Source organism: Accipiter gentilis, chromosome 18, assembly GCF_929443795.1.
Source record: "Accipiter gentilis chromosome 18, bAccGen1.1, whole genome shotgun sequence".
Lineage (NCBI taxonomy): Eukaryota > Metazoa > Chordata > Aves > Accipitriformes > Accipitridae > Astur > Astur gentilis.
Window position 1 is genome coordinate 9,454,626 of NC_064897.1, and position 18,276 is coordinate 9,472,901.

An 18,276-nucleotide genomic window follows, 5' to 3' on the forward strand; every position below is an offset into this window, starting at 1 on the left:
CTTAACTATGTATAGATGGCTTTTGGTGTTTCTTCCCATGACTGCACTGTGACTGTTTATATAATTTACCATGGCATTGTGTTAGTCATCAGCGGACTGCATAGACTGTTGGTTGAGGATGTTGCCTCAAGCCAAGTGGTTAATCAAGTGGTATGGCAAATACCAGCCTTTCTGATTAAGAGGTCTTGTCTCAGTGCAGTGCCCATTCTGGATTGGGTCCTAGTCTGGAGTTAGGAAGGGTTTCTGCTCTATGATACTGTTTGTGTGATACAGTTTTATGATTCTGTGATATATATGCCTGAGAGAGTTTGAAAAGGGACTTTATCCTGGTTCTTAGTCCATGTTTATCAGTTCTGGTGGGAACTATTTTCTCTTCAGTAATATGTTTGTCTTCTTCAGGAGATGAAAAAAATGAGGTTCAGTTTCCTCTAAGACACTGGAGTCTGGTCACAGCTAGAGACAGGATGTTGAGCAGGAGGAGCTCGTGCTCTTAGCCTTCTTGAAATCTCTTATGAGCTTGGTTAGCGTACCTTGTCCATGCATGCAGGGTTAAACCCCATCACAAACTAGGCTGAGAAAGAATCTGTCTCTGTGAGGTCCTTGGGGACTTCTGGTTCTTTGTCTTCCTCTGTAGCATAGAGCATGCTGGCTTAAGCTTACCTGGAAAATCCACCTAATAAATTCCATGGCACCGCAGATGTATAGGGGATGCTTTTTATTTTTGTTGCAGCCATTGTATTTATAGCTTTTGATATTTTACTATAGGTCTTTTACTTTTCTTGGCTGTTTGAAGGAACTCTGTATAGACTATTATCAAATTAAAACATCAAAATGCAAGAACTAGGAAAGAATGGTTGTTTTGTGTTGTCAGGCTACACATACAGAATACAGCATTCTGGCACTTGTTTGAGGTGGACAAGCCCATTGTCTTTGAGGTCCATGAAGCAGTGAAGCCCCACTGTGGCATGTGGTTGTTCTTGGAAATATTGCTAAGTTAACAAAGAAGTGGGAGTGTGAGTAGTGCTTCTTGAGGTGTGTCTGAGACTTGCTTCCCCACTGCTTGCTGTCTGTGGTGGCCACAGAGATGTTTTGATTGAAAAGTTGACTGCTGCACTAATGTGCAGGTACTGGTGAGCTGTTAAGTACTGAGAATGCTTCTGGTGCACATATTTTTAAGAACCATTTTTCATTAAAACCAGTAGGTGAGTAAAAGTAAGGAAGAAGTTGTCCCATTTTACTGCCATGCTGTTGAAATGAACAATTTTTCCCCTTCTGTGGTAATCATCCGAGACCTTGCCATACTCTTTTCTTTATAAAATCTTAGGTTACACATACCCCTACAGTTGTTGTGTCACTTTCTGCCTCTATAAAGCTGAGTGTTGACTGCAGGTGTTCCCAGGAGACTGAAAGCAAAATAAAAATGCCAAGTAATTGGTACCCCCGACTCTTAATTCAACATGTCTTGTGCTGCAGAACATAAGTGAAATGAAAGGGAAGATCTTCAGAGAGCTGCATGCAAATTTTGACTGGTTGTGGTTTTGGAAGTAAAGGAACAAGGCGATACAGAGAATGCTTTTTAAGCTATTCTATCAAATGTCATATCTCTGTTTTAATATTTCATGTGATGTGGCTTCTTTCAGATGATCAGCTGGATTATCTGAGATCAGAGAAAAGGGAGGGATACTACTCAGCTGCAGAAAATAGGAAGAAAGTACTGGCATGGCAGGCTAGGGCACAGACACACTGACTGCAGAGCACTGGCTCTTTGCACTTGTTTCAAGATACACGTCTTACAGATAGCCAGTAAGAATTACTGAGGTGGAGGTATTTTATTTATAATCAATAAGTTTAAAAGAAACTTCAAAGGAAGTTTATACAACAGTGTTTTAGAATTCTTCCCATGAGATTTGTTAGATAAGACCATTAGATGTTTGTTTTCTGGACAACTTTACTATTTGTATGCTTACTAATAATAACAGAAAGATCTAATAAATTATGTATCTATGTTAAACAGCTTGCTTTTCAAACAAAGGAAATTGGCCACAACTCTAATTTCTTCTATTTTTATCTTTCTCTTAAAGGGCAACACTTTAAGGAAAATACTCCTATATCGCTACTTTAAAGGAGAATATGGAAGTGGTATGAATGGGCCTCTGTCTGCCAGCTACAGCAAAACTGCACAAGTGGGAGGTAAATCAACACAGGTCATTCAGAGAGAACAAAATTAGCAGCACAATTTTTTTCTAATAGGCACATTGGAAGTGCTCCAGGGATTGAGCTGGTAAATAAATCAAACACATTCTGTAACCAGTTAGAAGAGAGGTAGTACCAAACTTTTCCTATTTTTAAGTTGCATGCACTTGTCTCAGATGGCTGGTGTGCATTGGGCGGTACTGAAGCAGGGATTTTCCCCATGCCTCCCAATCAATCATACAAGGTCCAGTTGTTAACACCATTTTAATTTGCCAGTAAATCCACATCCAGAAATTCAGCAAAGTGCAAAACAGTTGAACAAAGATGTTGCTGTTTCTGGAAACAAAAAATTTTTTTGAAATTCCAGATCCTTTATTGATATGTGAAAAAAAAAAATCTAAGGAAAAGCTTCTCACAAAGATACTGTTTAGGCAATGGAACAGATTTCCTGGAGAGGCTGCAGAATGTATCAGTTCTTGTTACAACTTTACCGGGCAAGACTCTGATGAACCTGCTCTAACTACCATGAGCAGGAAATTTGAGTAGATGCTCCCTGTAGGTCCCTTATAACCTAACTTTTTGTTAGGTTGTTCCATTATAACCTAATGCATGATTCCATTATAGAAGCCACAGGAAGTTACTGTAGGCTGGTTTCTAAGAAAACCCAAAATAATGTATGTCATAGGAAATGAGGCAGAAGTCAGGTATTGAGCCAGGTCAAAATACTTGCCATTGCATTTTCAGCATATATTAAAGGCATGCCCAGATTTGCAGGCATTTCCAAATGTTACCCAACTGATCCTCCTTGACTATTTCTGTGTAGACACTGGAAATGTTTATGGTCTTAATATCCTGTGCACCAGATTTTGCTCCCTAACAAACAGGAGAGTAAAGATTTACTATTTTTTAGTTCTCTCTCTAAAACGTGTGTGTGTGCATGTATACATGTATACATATACACACACATATATATACATATGCCTGTGTGTATGGCTTCATCACAAAGTCTGAACCATTTTAATCAGTTTAATCAAAGCAGTACTGACTGATTAAAGCAGTACTATATTTTTCCTAGTGAAGTAGATGCAGTTACATCTGTATAAAAGTAAGTATAGTGGGAGAGATGATAATTTGTGATAATAAAAGGTGGTTGATTTAATAAGTTAATGCAATTTAACAAAATTCCTTAAAACCACGCCTTTAATTTGGATTAGCTCAACTCTCTCTTCTTAAAGAACGTCATCGTGATGTTAATGGTGTAGGAGTTATATCGGTAAAAGTATTTAGCTAGAAGGTCATACACATAACCAGAGTTGATTTACCAGTACACAATCTTTGTATAGATTAGGCCTGAGATTGAAAAGCAGATTTAAAAGTGGTCTCAGAGCACTGACCATACACACAGTTCAGTGTATGCAGCAGTGGAATTAAAAAAGGGGTTCGGTGGACCAATCAGTGTAATTTCCAACGTCTTTGTTGTTTGAATATCATGACAGAACAGGTTCAGGGTTTTGTTATTTCTTATTCTTAGAGCCCAGCATTGCAGTTTCATACAAAAATCTTGTTTGTAGCAAGGAGAATTTGCCTGAAACAATTTCAAAATTAAATTTATTACATTGCTACTATATGCATAAGACAAATGGCTATTACTAATAGATTCACTTTCATAGACATATGTGAAACAAACACAAGTGGTATGTATTTGTCTAATTTGCAGGTGGATTTTCAGGACAAGACTCAGATAAGTCTGGGGTAACCATGTTTGATATCCAGTGCCTTCTGGATAAAGAAGGTGCATCAGAACTAGTCATAGATGTTATAGTAAACACCAAAAATGACAGAATTTTCTCAGAAGGCATTTTGCTTGGCATTGCGTTGCTTGAAGGTGGAAATACGCAAACACAGGTACTTATTTCATTTACTTATTCACATACTGATTTTCAAATGCATGTAGTCTGGAGGCAAATAAAAAGAACCTTTTTGCTATGAGTTCTGTGAAAAGTTTATCACTACAATATGTATCGCTATAATACAAATGTAAATATGCCCTGTTATTATGCAATATCTCATAGTGTAGACTCTTCAATAGAAGAAAACATTTTTCAGCTGTCCCTTTCTGTGTAGCACAGTGCTCCTTTTAATCTGGTCTTTGCCATATGAGCATTATCTCCAGTTATTTCATATCTCTCTTTGTAAAATTAAAATTTACAATACTTTCAAGTTTATAATAGCAATAAAATTAAGTTATTTTCTGGAAACATTTAGGGACATTTATCAAAATCTCCAAAGAGAGAAAAACTGGCCATTTGAGAAGACCAATGCCCCAGTCCATAGGAAATAACTGCTTTAAACTATGGATTCTAGTTTTTGTGAATGATATCCATGTCACTCAACTTTAGCCAAATAAGATGATTGTTTATTCTTACTCTATGATCAGCAGAGTTCTCATAAGAGAGGAGAGATGGTATGAATCGCTCCCCACATTTCCCCATATCTCATCATTGCCTGTGAAGGCAGCCTAAATAACCAATTTACACCTCATCGCGAGTATAGAAGTTAAATGAGAGGAATCCCATCCAGTATCTTTATTCTGTAAAAAAGATAATACAATCAGTGGCCATTAGAGAGTGTCCAGAAAATGTTAAAGAAGAGAGATTTTGTTGCAGCTTTTTACAATGATTTGTTAAGGGCTGTAAAAGGCTTTTACTTTAAGATAGAATTTGTAAACTGTTGAAAATGGTACTCAGCCTGCTTGACAGTAATACTAAGGGACTGGACTTAATAGTCTAAAATATTAATTCCAATTCTTTGGGAAGCACAAAAAATGTATATAATCTAAGATCTAATATTACACGTTAGATGTTTCAAGCTTCCTCTTTTGTTACATAATAACAATTACTTTTCACTGTTATTTGTAGATGGAATAGTCTAACTCTAGAATGCCTGGAGAAATGGAGAGCGTCACAAAGTAATTTAACTTCAAGTGTAATATTGTGACATTTTAAAGATTGCAAATAGCATTGCTCACCATTTTATCCAAATTTTAAAATGTTATCATCAATCTTTGTTACCAGCCTTGTATATCACTTTGTGAAAGATCTGGTCAGGCAGTGGCCAACATTTGTTCTGTGTAAGTGAAATAATTATTCATCATTCGTTTCACAAAAAATAGTGTATTTTTGTATTTCTTCTTCCTTAGAAGACTGATATCTAAAGAACTTATTTTTTGCAGTATTCAACTTACCAGCAACTGAAGGAGCAAAAAAAGTCAGAAAAATTCTTTAAAGTCCTGTATGACCGCATGAAAGCTGCTCAGCAGGAGATACGATCGACGGTGACAGTGAACACTATTGATTTGGGGAGCAAAAAGAAAGATGATGATAGTGACCTAACCATATCTGTTCCCAAAAAGAGAGGTAAGGAAGCACCCATGTAAAAGAGGGGAGAAGTGCATTATATTCAAACCGAATGTATTGCACCACTGATACTATGCTTCATTGGTCAATAAGCTTTAATATTAATCACTGCTAGTTTGCATCTTTTGCCTGTTTTTCTCTAAATTATAGGCCTTCTTTTAAGTTGGTTACAAGGAATTAGCCTTGATGAAATCAGTGAAACTATGCCAGTTTATACCAGTAGAAGATATAGAACCATACTTTTAGAGAAACAGAAGTAAAGGCTGCTACTAATGGGACTATTTCACAAGAGCAAGCACAGGAACTGATTTCCCACCCTGTGGTCCTTCCATTGTTCTCATCATTTATTGTATATGGGAGAGAAATAGTAGGGCTTTTTGTTTTAATGTTCTGTTTCACTCTGGTTTGTGGTTTATTTGGAACATGCTGTCCCTGCATGAATGTTGCTTTGATATTCTTTGTAAGTTGCCTAGAGGTCTTCGAAAAGTTAGGCACCAACAAAGAAAAAGTTGCATTCATTATTATTGTTTTCTTATTGTTTAATCAAACAAGGAGAAAGAGTTTAAAAAATGAAGGAAAATTATCTTCTTTTCAGTAAAGGATTCAACCCTGCATCTGAAAGAGGGTATGAAAGGACAGTTAACAGAAGCATCTTCTGCAACATCCAAGGCTTACTCTGTGTATAGAAGAGAAATGGACCCAGAAATAGATCTTATGGGCTCAGGAACAGATGCTGCAAATGCAGAAGAGAAGTCCACAGAAGAAGCAATCATGAGCCCTGCCATTGCAATCATGCAGCCAATATTGAGATTTCTTCAGCTGTTGTGCGAGAACCACAACCGAGAGCTCCAGGTAAAGTGTTTTTGAGCTGAGCTCCGAAAGAAGTATTACAGGAGCTGGAACATCATAAGGGAAACAAAACACACCTATGCCTGGCTCCTATTACGGAATAGAGGTGTCTGAAATGTTGTTCTTCTTTTGGTCCAAGGGGTAAAATAACTCTTTTCAAGAGCCACTTGCATGTTCTGATGGACCTCATGTTTATGTCCTCAAAAATTGCTTGGGGGCCACAGCATAGCCACATGGAATTGAAAAGTGTCTAAATGTCCCTCTTAGTATGGTTTCTGTGCAGAAATGATGGATCACTTACCACAGGTTTGAAGACCACAGGAAGTTTCTGGGCAAAGTTTGGGTACTGCTCTTTTCCCTAGATATTATGATTGAAGGCTTTAAGATGCTGCGTGTGTCCCTGCTATCAGTTCCCCTGGTAGAAATTACTGTCCCCATAGCAACCTTTGCAAAGTGAATTTTCTGCAAATATTTCTCAGTGCTGTGTCCAGCAGCCTCCCTTAAGGCAGTGTTGGCGGTGGTTTGAGCTAAGCTACCATTCTGCGCTGGCACTGCTAACGAGCAGTCGTAATGTGCCACCAAACCTGCTCAGCTGTGGGGCCACAAGCTTCCAAGAGCAGGGTCGTAATAGATGGACGGGGGCAGGTATGCAGGACATATATATGACATTTAAGGCCAGTGCAGATGTTTGCAAAGTTCACTTTCCTAAGCTCTCCTTTCTCTACTGATTTAATCAGATAACAGTTCTCGACTGCTGCACTAAGGCATAATATCTTTTCTACAGTGTAGTGTGCTTCAGTTCCTAAGGTACAGTGGTCATATGGTCATAAATTGTACCCTTCAATATTTTCATGAAAAAAGACTGTGCTTGACTTCACTCTAACCCTCTCTGTTGTTTTTTTTTTTTTTGGGGGGGGGGTTGTGTGTTCTTTTCTCCATCCACCAGAATTTTTTAAGACATCAGAACAACAAAACAAATTACAACCTTGTTTGTGAGACCCTTCAGTTTTTGGACTGTATCTGTGGAAGCACGACAGGTGGGCTGGGCTTACTGGGGCTTTACATCAATGAGAGGAACGTGGCTCTTGTGAACCAGACACTGGAAAGCTTGACCGAATATTGCCAGGGCCCATGTCATGAAAACCAGGTAGGGCTCAAATAACTTCTGGATGCAGAAGAGTATGGTATCTGTGTGCTTGTCATAAAACCTTCAGTGTTCTTAATAACATAAATTCACTTGTAACTGCTATGACTAGGCTTAACTTAAGTTTCAAGCTTTCCTTGCTTGAAGGGAAGCAATCCTTTTAAGTCAGAGGGTTTCCAGTCCTTTTGGAGAGAGTTTAATTTCTTAGTCAGTGGGTCTGTGGCTTAAATATCACTTTGTGAGACTGGATTTTGAGACACAGTTGTGGAAGTACATTACAAACGCAATCTTGTTTTCTTAATTTTCATACATTTTGCCTTTGCTGGTGTTTATATAGGTTGCTAACATTTACTTTCCTTAATTCACATAATTGTCACAAAGTTTAACTTACTATCCTGCTATACTACCTAGCAGCATTTTTAATTATGGTATCAGTAGTGAAATGGATGAGACTAAAGACCATGCTTCTAATCTTCTGTGCCTTGCTTGATGCAGTCTTTTAAGTCATACAGCTGTGACTTTTGGTAGATGTCTCTTTAGTGCCATGCTGAGGCGGTATAGAAAGGTAAAGAATGTAGTTACATGCTGCTATATTTGATCTGAAGAGAACTGTAGTAAAGTTGTCACAGTAGATGAAATAGCAGAATTTTTACTATGAATTAGCAATGGGAAAATTGCAGTGGGCAAAATTACAGATGCAATCTATTCTTGATACTAGAAATAGCTGAAGAAATACATGCAGTATTAATGCTACTTCATTAACGTGCACAAATGAAGTGTAAAGTGCTATTATTGCCATTGCTGGTAATCAACTGCCTTTGCTTAATACTTTAAAAATAAACAAAAAATCCTTTAGTAGACTAAATTTTAAACAGTCATATTTGATCCATTAATGAATAGGAAAAACATCTATAAAAAAAGAATAATTATAGGACTGGAGATGAAAACAAATATATGTTTCAAGTTAACATGTTCTCCAACAAGTTTACTTGAGGAGCACTGGAGGGATGCTGATAGTGGAAGGGAATGATTATTACACTTTATTACTTAGACCTACCTGTTGGGAAGTCACTCAAGATTTGAGTTATGCTTGTTTACACTGACTGCAAGTCTAATTCAGTGTATTTCAGAGGCAAATGCTCCACACTCTTATTTTCATTTTTTCCCCCGTCTGTCTTTCTGGAAACCTTTTCCTTTCCTATTGTCCTATAAACCTGCTAGAAGAAAAAATACCATAGGCTTTTGTATAACTGACACTTGCTTACAAGGCTTGGAAGGTGCAGGACTCCAGCTGTAAAAGCGTTTGGGAAGTACCATTGGTCATAATTACAGTTTTGAATTCCATGTCCAGAAATGTCTTTCTATACAGGTCATCCAGATGCATGTAGAAAACCTTAATCTTCACAAACAATTCATGCTATAAGGACAATATTAATGCCGGTTGCTGAGTGCAAATTAAGAACTTGAGTGTGCAGATTTGATTGTGCCTACATTCAACCATGTCTTTTATGTCTCTGCATGTGTCTTCAGCTGAATCTGGCAGTGCTCCTGTGGGCTGCTGCCTGTAACTTGTACCACTTAGTGCCAAACCCTGCATGATTGACTGCAAGCATGTTTTAGCTTGCACCACCATTTTTGCAGTTGTGTACTCCACTACTGGCAGGGTTGGGGTTAGTTCTGTACTACACAAGTCTTCCCCAGCACCTCTTGTGGCATGTTTTCGGGCTGCTCTGCTTGGGCTGGAGGGTTCATTGCTGCTACAAGGTCTTTCAAGTTCTGGGTCCTTGTTTTGGAAATCTGCTGATGTACATGTTCTCCCTCTCCCTCCCTCTGCCCATCCTGTCTCCCTCTTTTCCCCCCTCCTTCCTTCCCTCTCCCCCGACCCCCCAACTCCCTTCTCTTATTTTGCAGACTTGCATAGCCGCCCATGAATCTAATGGGATTGATATTATAATTGCACTTATCTTGAATGACATAAACCCTCTTGGCAAATACTGCATGGACTTGGTGCTTCAGCTAAAGGTACAGTAAATGTAAATTTGTTTATTTAAATTTGGGTAATAATAGAAGACATACCTATGCAAGAGCTCTGGACAACCTGACATTTACTTAATCTTACCATAGCATAATATACTCAGAAGCCTTTGAAAACAAACGTTGCAAATCAGCTCAGCTTCTGAATCCTTATCAGGCCCTCTACCACAGGCCTTTTGACTCACTGTTGTGTTTGGGAGTATGTCCTCAGCTTTTTAAAAAAAAATCCTATCAAATAGACACGACATAGCTCGCATTGAAGAGTCTATATTGTGGGCATAAAATCTCACAGGGTTGATAAATAGCAACACTGTACAGACACGTAACAAGTCAGGCATTCTCTATATACTGAACTCTTAAAAAATTACTTGAGAAGGAGATGTTGTGAAAAAAGAGTAATATATCAGATGACCTGTAATGTCAAATAAAGTTGAAAACAAGCTTAAAGTAAATTGTATTTTATTTCCCTTCTCAGTGTCCTCTGAGGAGTAGGACAAAGTGTAGAGTTGGGAGGGCGACGAGTAGAGTGGGAGGGCTTGTAATTTTTTGGTGTGTTCTGTGGAGAGTTGGGTAGGCTTGTAAAGTTTCTCTAGTCTGTGTGCTATTGCATGCAGAGGGGAGCTCTGCAGCTATACTATCTGCCAAGTAGTGTAGAACTTGTCAGGAGGAGCCTTGGGTTATTGCCTTTTCTTGCCTTCCGAATGAAGTATTTCCATTGCAGATGCTCTGTTTCCTCCCTCAAACCAGCAAATACTTTGTGGTGTCTGCATTGCATCATATTGGCAACATTATGGATGTCTAATAAAATAATTAATATAGCTATATATCATGTACAATGAAACATTGAATCAACAGTGGTTTACACATGATTTTAATAACTGTAATTACATTTTTGAATGGCAATGTAATTCAGGCCCCCCTCAAGCAAAACACTTAAGCAGACATTTAACTTTGAACATGCAGACAGTTCTTTTGAAGTCAAAATTTCAGCCTCTGTAAAGACCTAGCCACAGTAACTCCAGTGCCATTTTGATTTGCCATTATCATGAAGCTAGCAAATGCTTGTAGAACATCTTTACTACGTAATAACCAAAAATGGAGTTTAGAGACGTTGCTGCAAGGACCAGTTTGGCCCTGTTCACAGGAGGCTATATATGCCTTACTTAAATAGCAAAAATTGTAGTGAATGGTTCCAAAGGTTCAAACTGTGGAAATTATTCTGATTTTACAGGATCACAGAGTCATTTAGATTAGAAGGGACATCTTGAGGTCATCTTGTCCAACCACCCTGCTCAAGCAGGGTCAGCTAGAGCAGGTTTCCCAGCACCGTGTCCAGTTGAATATCTCCACAGTCGGAGACTCCATGACCCATCTGGGCAGCCTATTCCAGTTTTTGTTCATTCTCACAGTAAAAAAAGTGTTTTCTTGTGTTTAGACAGAATTTAATGTGTGTCTTAATTTGTGTACATTGCCTTTTGTCCTGTCACTGGGCACTGCTGAGAGGAGTCTGGCCCCCTCTTCTTCATTCCCTCCCATCAGTTATTTATACACATTGATAAGATCCCTCTGAGCCCTCTTTTCTCCAGGCTGAACAGTCCCAGCTCTTGGCTGTTCCTTATATGAAAAGTGCTCCATTCCGTTAATAATCTTTGTGGCTTTTTGCTGGACTCATTCCATTAATTCCATATCTTTCTCATACTGGGGAGCCCAGAACTGGACACAGTGCTGAGCCAGATGTGAAGTCAAGAATTAGATCTAAATTAAGAAGTTACTGGTTTTCATTTTGAGTCGCAACACATCAAAACAATGTAGCGCTGAGTCTACCAGCTAATGTTTAACATTGACAATCTGTCAGTGTTCATAGGCAACTCTAAAGTTGCGAATACATAAATTTGGCAATGAAAATACAGAATGCAAAGTATATAGGCCCACACGCTTACACACAAGTTCAGACACTGTTTTCAGGGAACATTGTAGGTTGAACTCATGCCCCCCAACCAAAGCAAAGGCAACACAGAATTATATTTTCCCATCCCATCTTAATTTAGCTTGTTTTGCACATAGCTTGTGATGTGGTATTTAATTACATCTTCATGGATTATATTTTCCACTGGACTCCCAAATCATTTAGTTAGCAGGGTAGCCACTGTTCACTGAGTGCACAGATGGCCAATGTTCTGTTCTGCCTCTTGTTATTTTGAGTATGACCCCCAGCCTTCCTTACTGACTAGTATTTAAGCCCTGGCACACAGTATGACCTCAATATCTGCCACTCTGTATAGTGGCAGGATGAAGAGACATTGTCAGTCTAAGGGTAGAGAGAGTCTAATACAAGTGTCTTTTTGGCTTTTCTCATAGCACCTTACTCTGCTGCATCTAGTTGCTTCACCCATTAATTTATTTTTCTAAAAATCTTAGGAGGAGGTGAGATGTTAACTCAGGTAAAGAGAAATGAAGGCCAGAAGTACTTTGGGCTGTCCTGTTTGTAGCTCTGGGAACTAATTTTTTGCAGTACTAATGTGTTACGAAGAACTTTATATTGTATTTTCCAGGTAATGGACCTCTTTTCCTCATTGATATCTGGGAATGGAAATCAGATCCTAGGGTCTCAAAGCATGCAGCAAATGAGAAACAAGTAGTGAGATGAGCTTCTCAATGACGGGTGCAAGTGATTAGAGAGAAAAAATACTGGAGGATGTGCCTGCTTGCTGTGATTCTAGGCTATGGCATGCCACTTTTGCTGAGTCAGTATCAAGAAGCTAGCTGTTGATGACACAAAGTCCTACCCACATTTTACCTTTCGTCATTCCCTGAAAGCTGCAGCAGACTTCTCTCCATCCCCAGGATTGTCTGCACTGGGAAATAGCTTCAAAGTCCTCCTCATCTATGAGCAAGTAGACTGGTGCCTTTCTTCACTCTTTCCTCCCCTTCCTTCTCAAGCTACCTCACAGCCTGTCTTGCCCCCTTCCCTCCTCCTCAGTTTAAGATCCTACTGATGCTACCACAACTGACTTGGTCACCACTGTGAGGGAAAACTGCAGCAGAAAAAGCAGCATCCAGTTCCTCAGAGCAGCACCCTGTCAAGTGTCTTAAATGCTATCCTTTCCCTCCACCTGGCCTCATTGATTGTGCAGGTTAAACTTTTGCAATGTAGGTTGCAAGATAAAGAGTCTGATCAGACCTTTCCAATGGATGATGCTGGTTTGATTCTGGAGCAAAAGGAAAGGGGAGCTATGGAAAAATTGATACAGAGTCCCGTTCTCCTTTAGCCAGTCCCAGTCCGGTCTTCTCTTCTCATCCATTGTTCTTTGTCCTTATCTCATCCTTGTGTTGGCAAGCCCAGTCCCCTCTCTCCTGGCTTCTCACTCAGCTCCCGATATCCTGTCCCAGAAGGTCCTAGTTACCCTGTCATATATAAATCCTCATTCTATTCATCCACCCTCCTTTCATCTTCTTTTTCCTTCTGCTGCTGACTTCTAATCCTACAGTCCTCCAACTGGAGATGTTTACACCTCAGCTTGACACAGCCCTGAGCAACCTGCTTTGAGCAGGGAGTTGGACTGCTTGAAATATCAGTCCAAAGGAGACCCTCAAATGCGGGGTGATCCAACTTGCATGATTTTGTTGTGATTCTGTGCCCACCAAGAAGAAACTCTGAGGACTTTTAGCTGTGAAATTCCAGCAGGTTTCCACAGCATAGTATTCAAATCATAATTTTAAAAAAAGGCTTATGAGTTGGACAAATTTGGCTGGGATTCCCTGGGGACTACAACTTGCATGATTGTGTTATCTTGGCCTCTAGTGCTCCAGATTTTCAGCTCTGCTATCAAAACCTGGAGATAAAAAGGCTGCTTAAAACAGAAGTTGCTTGAATATGCAGAAACATCTTTCTTTTTGCCTCAGTCCCAAAAGCAGCTCAACCCTCTTCCTCCAAGATTGTCAATACTAATTGTCCAAGGCGTACCCTCGCTGCAAGAAATTTCAGTTTGAATTGCTGACATCTGGCAATAAGCAGCTGAGAAAGAGGTTTTATGGTGGGTTGAGAGTTTTACTGGCCCCTACCTGTATCGTGGGACTGTGGTCTACTTCCAAGTATTCACACAGCTTGGTCTGTAAGAGAGGATGATGGTGAGATGCTGTGGCAGGTGAACCAAGGCAACCGTGCTCTGCCAGAAAGCAGTCAAACCTCTGAAACCATTCTTCCTCTCCTGTTCACAGCATCTGATTTAACTGGAATTTACAGACAGGTCTCCGAAGTCTAAGGCACTACTGGGTTACTGCTGCTAAAGCTTATGCTATTTAATCCTTGGGAGAGGTCTCGGTGAAAAGCAGCCAGTTGACAAAGTAGAGAATATCTTTATATGTTCCCCCTGGAATATTTGGTAGTGAAACAAAATTCCAGGAATGTAGGAAAACAGTTTATTTTGTAGCCTTTCAAATAATAACCAATTGGACTTTATGAAAAACAAAGGGGAATGAAACCTGCCTGCGTGATGAAACCTTTCATGTAATACATTTTGTAATTACCTCTGTTGAGTATTGTTTTAATAGAAAGCCATGGCAAAAATTGCTAGGTGGGCAGTTAGAAAAGGAAACGGGATTTTGTTTCTTGTGCACAGCATAGAACAAAGCTCTGTATTTAAGTCGAGTATTTTTCAATATTTTAAATACTTCTTCCAATATAGCATGCAGGGTTAGTTAACCTTACAGTACGCTGACATGAAAATGGGAGAAAAACCCTATTAAATATGTCAGGAAAATAAAAGATGTGAGTAGTTTAAAATCTTATCCGCTAAAAATGTGGTCCTCGTAATCTCAATTAAAACAAATGCAAGGGTCGTTAATCCATGAAATAGATTTTTAAATTTGCATTAACTTGGTTTTGTATCTCTAGAACAATGCCTCCAAGCTTTTGCTGGCTATTATGGAAAGCAGGCATGACAGTGAGAATGCGGAAAGAATCCTTTTCAACATGAGACCAAGGGAACTGGTGAGAAAACTTCTGAATATTCATAAATCTTTTGGCTGAAAAAAAATCATCATTAAAACATTTTTAAAATTATCTGCATCTAAGCTGAAAAGTGTTGGCAGCGTATAGTGACACAATGTATCAGGATAGTACTAATTCACAAAAAGTACTTTAAAAGGATCAAGCATGCATGATTTCAGTCTTTACGACTTCATTATTTTTATCCGTTCCAAGCACTTTTCTGTAATTGTTTCCTAACTAAATTATCATATTCTGGTAGACTGTCTTCAAGTACACTTTGTCAGCGGCTGGGAAGTTAAGCTTGTACAGTTTGTGAAACAGTGCTAACAGAAGTGTGTGTGTAGACATGTAATATATACATGGTATGTATGTATGTTGTATGTTACACATATGTCTCATGAGCAAACAGTTAGAAGCAGTTGTTGCTGTATTTTGGAACAACCGTGATACTTGTGTAGGTCTCCAGGAATTTTAAATAGATTGTAAGTCTGGAGAAATCGTTTCCAATCCAATTGGCCATGTAACAGCATGGACTGAAAAACCTGTTTTGTGGGGAGATCCATGGGCATCAGGCCCTGTAATTGGGCAGAGCCCAGTGGCCTGATGGTTTCAGGGCGTCATCGCCATGGTGGCATGTCAGCATGATGCGGCCACCCCTAAGGTACAACTACAGGATCAGGCCCTGCATGGGGAACAGAGGATTTCACCCCATTGGTCCTGTAAGAGGCTTTTGAATATTTTGGAATTACCCAAGCGTCCTGCCAAGATCTGTATCTTCCTTTTCTTTTTGGCTTAGTGGTTTTTTTGTGTTAAACTGGTTGGAGAATGCTGCGTGACGTTGCAGCCAGCTCTAGCCAGAGAGGGATCGTGGCTGCACTCTTAAGTGCCACAAGACTCTGCCTGTGGTATCTGTAGATCTGTCTTTAAAAGCATTTGTGAAAATACCTGTTCAGAAAGACTCAGCGTCCCTGTTCCTTTCTCATGGTTGCAGAAGTTTTCCTGATGAGAAATGTAGCAGTTTGGAGCTTCATAAATACTTCAAGCTCGTCTTTATTCAGAAAGTGTTTCTCAGACTGCTCCCTCTTCTTGCAGGACTGCAGGGCACCCACCCAGGCTTGAGCTGAACAAAGCGAGTGCGTTCAAACACAGCGTTCTGTGCTTTTTCCCCAAGCATGGCAGTTATTTCATCTCTCCTTGGTTGGGTTTGTGTTACAGGTGGATGTGATGAAGAATGCATATAACCAAGGCCTCGAATGTGACCATGAGGAGGAGAATGGAGATGATGGCATCTCTCCAAAAGATGTTGGCCATAATATCTATATTTTGGCACATCAGGTATGTTTTCGTTGTTATGGGACTGCTTCCAGAAAAGCATTATGTGGTTAAATGCCACACAAAACCTGTCTGATCAAAAAAGGGAGTTTTCCCTTCTTGTGATTTCTGGCTTAGGTATGTGTACAACATGACTTTATCTGGAAAGCTGCTGAGAGCAGGACAAGTGAGCAGTCTCACTGTATGAGTAGGCACTCTGCAGGATTTGGTAGGCTCTGTTAGTGTGAAATAACAACGTAGAGCAAAGCAGTTAATGTATACTTAGCTTTGTCTTCTTTTAGCATTAAGAGCTCATTCATATCAATCAAATCATAAATCAAGTTATTATTATTGGTGTATTTAAATAGTAGCTTCAACTGTGATACCAAGTGAACTTGAATTGAGAAGATTCATATTATTTTAGGTATATTAATTAGCTAATAAGAATAGTTGGACCTTTTCACTGTTTTGTTCTTTTGAATTATCTTGTAGTGCCCTCAAGCTTTTTCTGATCACTTTTACTTCTCTACTGGTAAACGTAAAATGGACCCTGAAGGTATATTAATTCTTCAGAGCAGTTGGTATCAAAAATAGTTTATTTTTCATTGTGTTAAGAGTATTGAAAAGATTTTTTTAAATTAAGTAAAGACCACATTTTTTTATTATATCATAATGATATATGTCATATAAGGGCCAAATTTTTTTAAAAATGTTTTTACTAAGTAAGAAGAAATAAACAGATAGGGATAGGGAGTGTTCCACATTGATTATACTTATTAAGTGTTGTTAGGAATTGAATAGTCAATGGAAAAAGAAAAGAAAGCAATCTATAGTTACACTGGTATTATGCAATGTTTCTTTCAAGCAAGGAATGGAAAAACAGTTACTGATTTATGCTCGCGTGCTTGCAACACATTTAAATAAGTCTTGTTATTATGTTGTTGTTATGGATGACCATGTTCCACTCTTGCACTGCATGTACATAAGACACCCACCAAAGATGATAGAATTTTTAGAAAGTTTCTGTAGCACCTTACATTGTATGACTATTTACTCCTTGAAAATTTAAATGCCTGCCAAATTGAAATGTTGGAATTTTATGTCTTCTGCCTACAGTTTGTGTTAACAGGGTTGGTGACAATGGATAATTAATTTGGGGGAGTAGAATATAGGCCTAAAACTATATATTAAGTGACTGCTGGGGTCATTTTACCAGAGAGGTCACTTCCAAGGGTACACTAGCTAGCTGAGGTGTAGATTAAGCTCTGTCCCTAGATACATATTCAGGGTGCCGGGGAGGCCCATGAAGCCGCTCCACAGCTATTCCAAATGCCTGATCTGTAGTCAGGATGTTGGTTGCATAAGGCTCATGGCAGCAGTTTGCTGAGCTCCTTCCTGTTCTGTAGAATTAAATGGCATGACTGGCTTTTAATGCTGTAAAAATATCCATCTTTTTGAAAAAAAATGGACTGTTTTCCTCTTCTTGCATTTCTGTAACACAGTACATGTGTCTGTTTGCAATAGCTTTGTAGCCATGTGAAGCCCCATACCAAAACAAAGCAATGGAAGGGCAGGCAATCTGGGGCCTTTCTCTCTCCTTCACTAATGAAAAGCTATGATTCTTGGCACAGGACTGCTGATCTTTGACCCCAAACTCTTTCCATGTGTGCCCTTTCACTTGCGCTGGGATGGGCAGGATACGAGCATGGTCCCTCCTCAGTAAGGCCATTGTTGCTGGGTTCCTTTGCTGGCTCCGCTCTCCAAACACCCTCTTACACTTTGCTGTGTCAAAGTGGCTTTTTGGTGGCTGGCCCTTCCACTCAGCCTAGCTGACCTGATTTACATAGTAATTCTTTGCTGTGCTCCTTACAGTTTCACAGTTCATCTGACTTATTTCTTCTACAACTAGCGTAGCTCCTCAGTCACTTTCCTGATGCTTGTGACCACTTGCTCTAGTTACAGCTTTTTGGCCCCTCTGTAACAGCAAAATAAAGACCAAGAGTTCCTCTTTTTGCTGTTACAGCCCTCAAACACAGACAGTTTATTTTGGGGAGCTCAGACTTTCAGTTTTTGTCGTTGCAGTCTTCAGGGCGATGGTGGGTTCTGCATTTTGGCACCACTACATCCTTCCTTGCTCTTCCTGTGGTTGATTTTACCAGAAGCAAAAGGCATTCTTGTAAATGTTTGACCCACAGTGCATAGAAAGTTATAAATATGTCACAAGCAAGGCTGAGATTTCTGTTGCTAAATCTCCTTTACAGCCTCCCAACCCCTACCCCAAATGCAAACACAGGCACACGTATGGAAGTGCATGTGCACACTTGTACATCACACACAGA

The 18,276-nt window shown here is 39.4% G+C and overlaps 1 protein-coding gene across 13 annotated transcripts in view; it reads left to right on the forward strand.

The window, feature by feature from the left end:
* ITPR2 (inositol 1,4,5-trisphosphate receptor type 2) overlaps positions 1-18,276 on the forward strand; it is a 286,834-nt gene that overhangs the window by 199,457 nt on the left and 69,101 nt on the right. For all 13 annotated transcript variants that reach the window (XM_049822308.1, XM_049822311.1, XM_049822321.1 and 10 more), the window contains 8 exons: positions 2,082-2,190; positions 3,911-4,098; positions 5,426-5,609; positions 6,205-6,461; positions 7,405-7,605; positions 9,514-9,624; positions 14,531-14,626; positions 15,842-15,961. In XM_049822308.1, the coding sequence (XP_049678265.1) occupies positions 2,082-2,190; positions 3,911-4,098; positions 5,426-5,609; positions 6,205-6,461; positions 7,405-7,605; positions 9,514-9,624; positions 14,531-14,626; positions 15,842-15,961 (1,266 nt within the window). The remainder of the gene's footprint in view (positions 1-2,081; positions 2,191-3,910; positions 4,099-5,425; positions 5,610-6,204; positions 6,462-7,404; positions 7,606-9,513; positions 9,625-14,530; positions 14,627-15,841; positions 15,962-18,276) is intronic.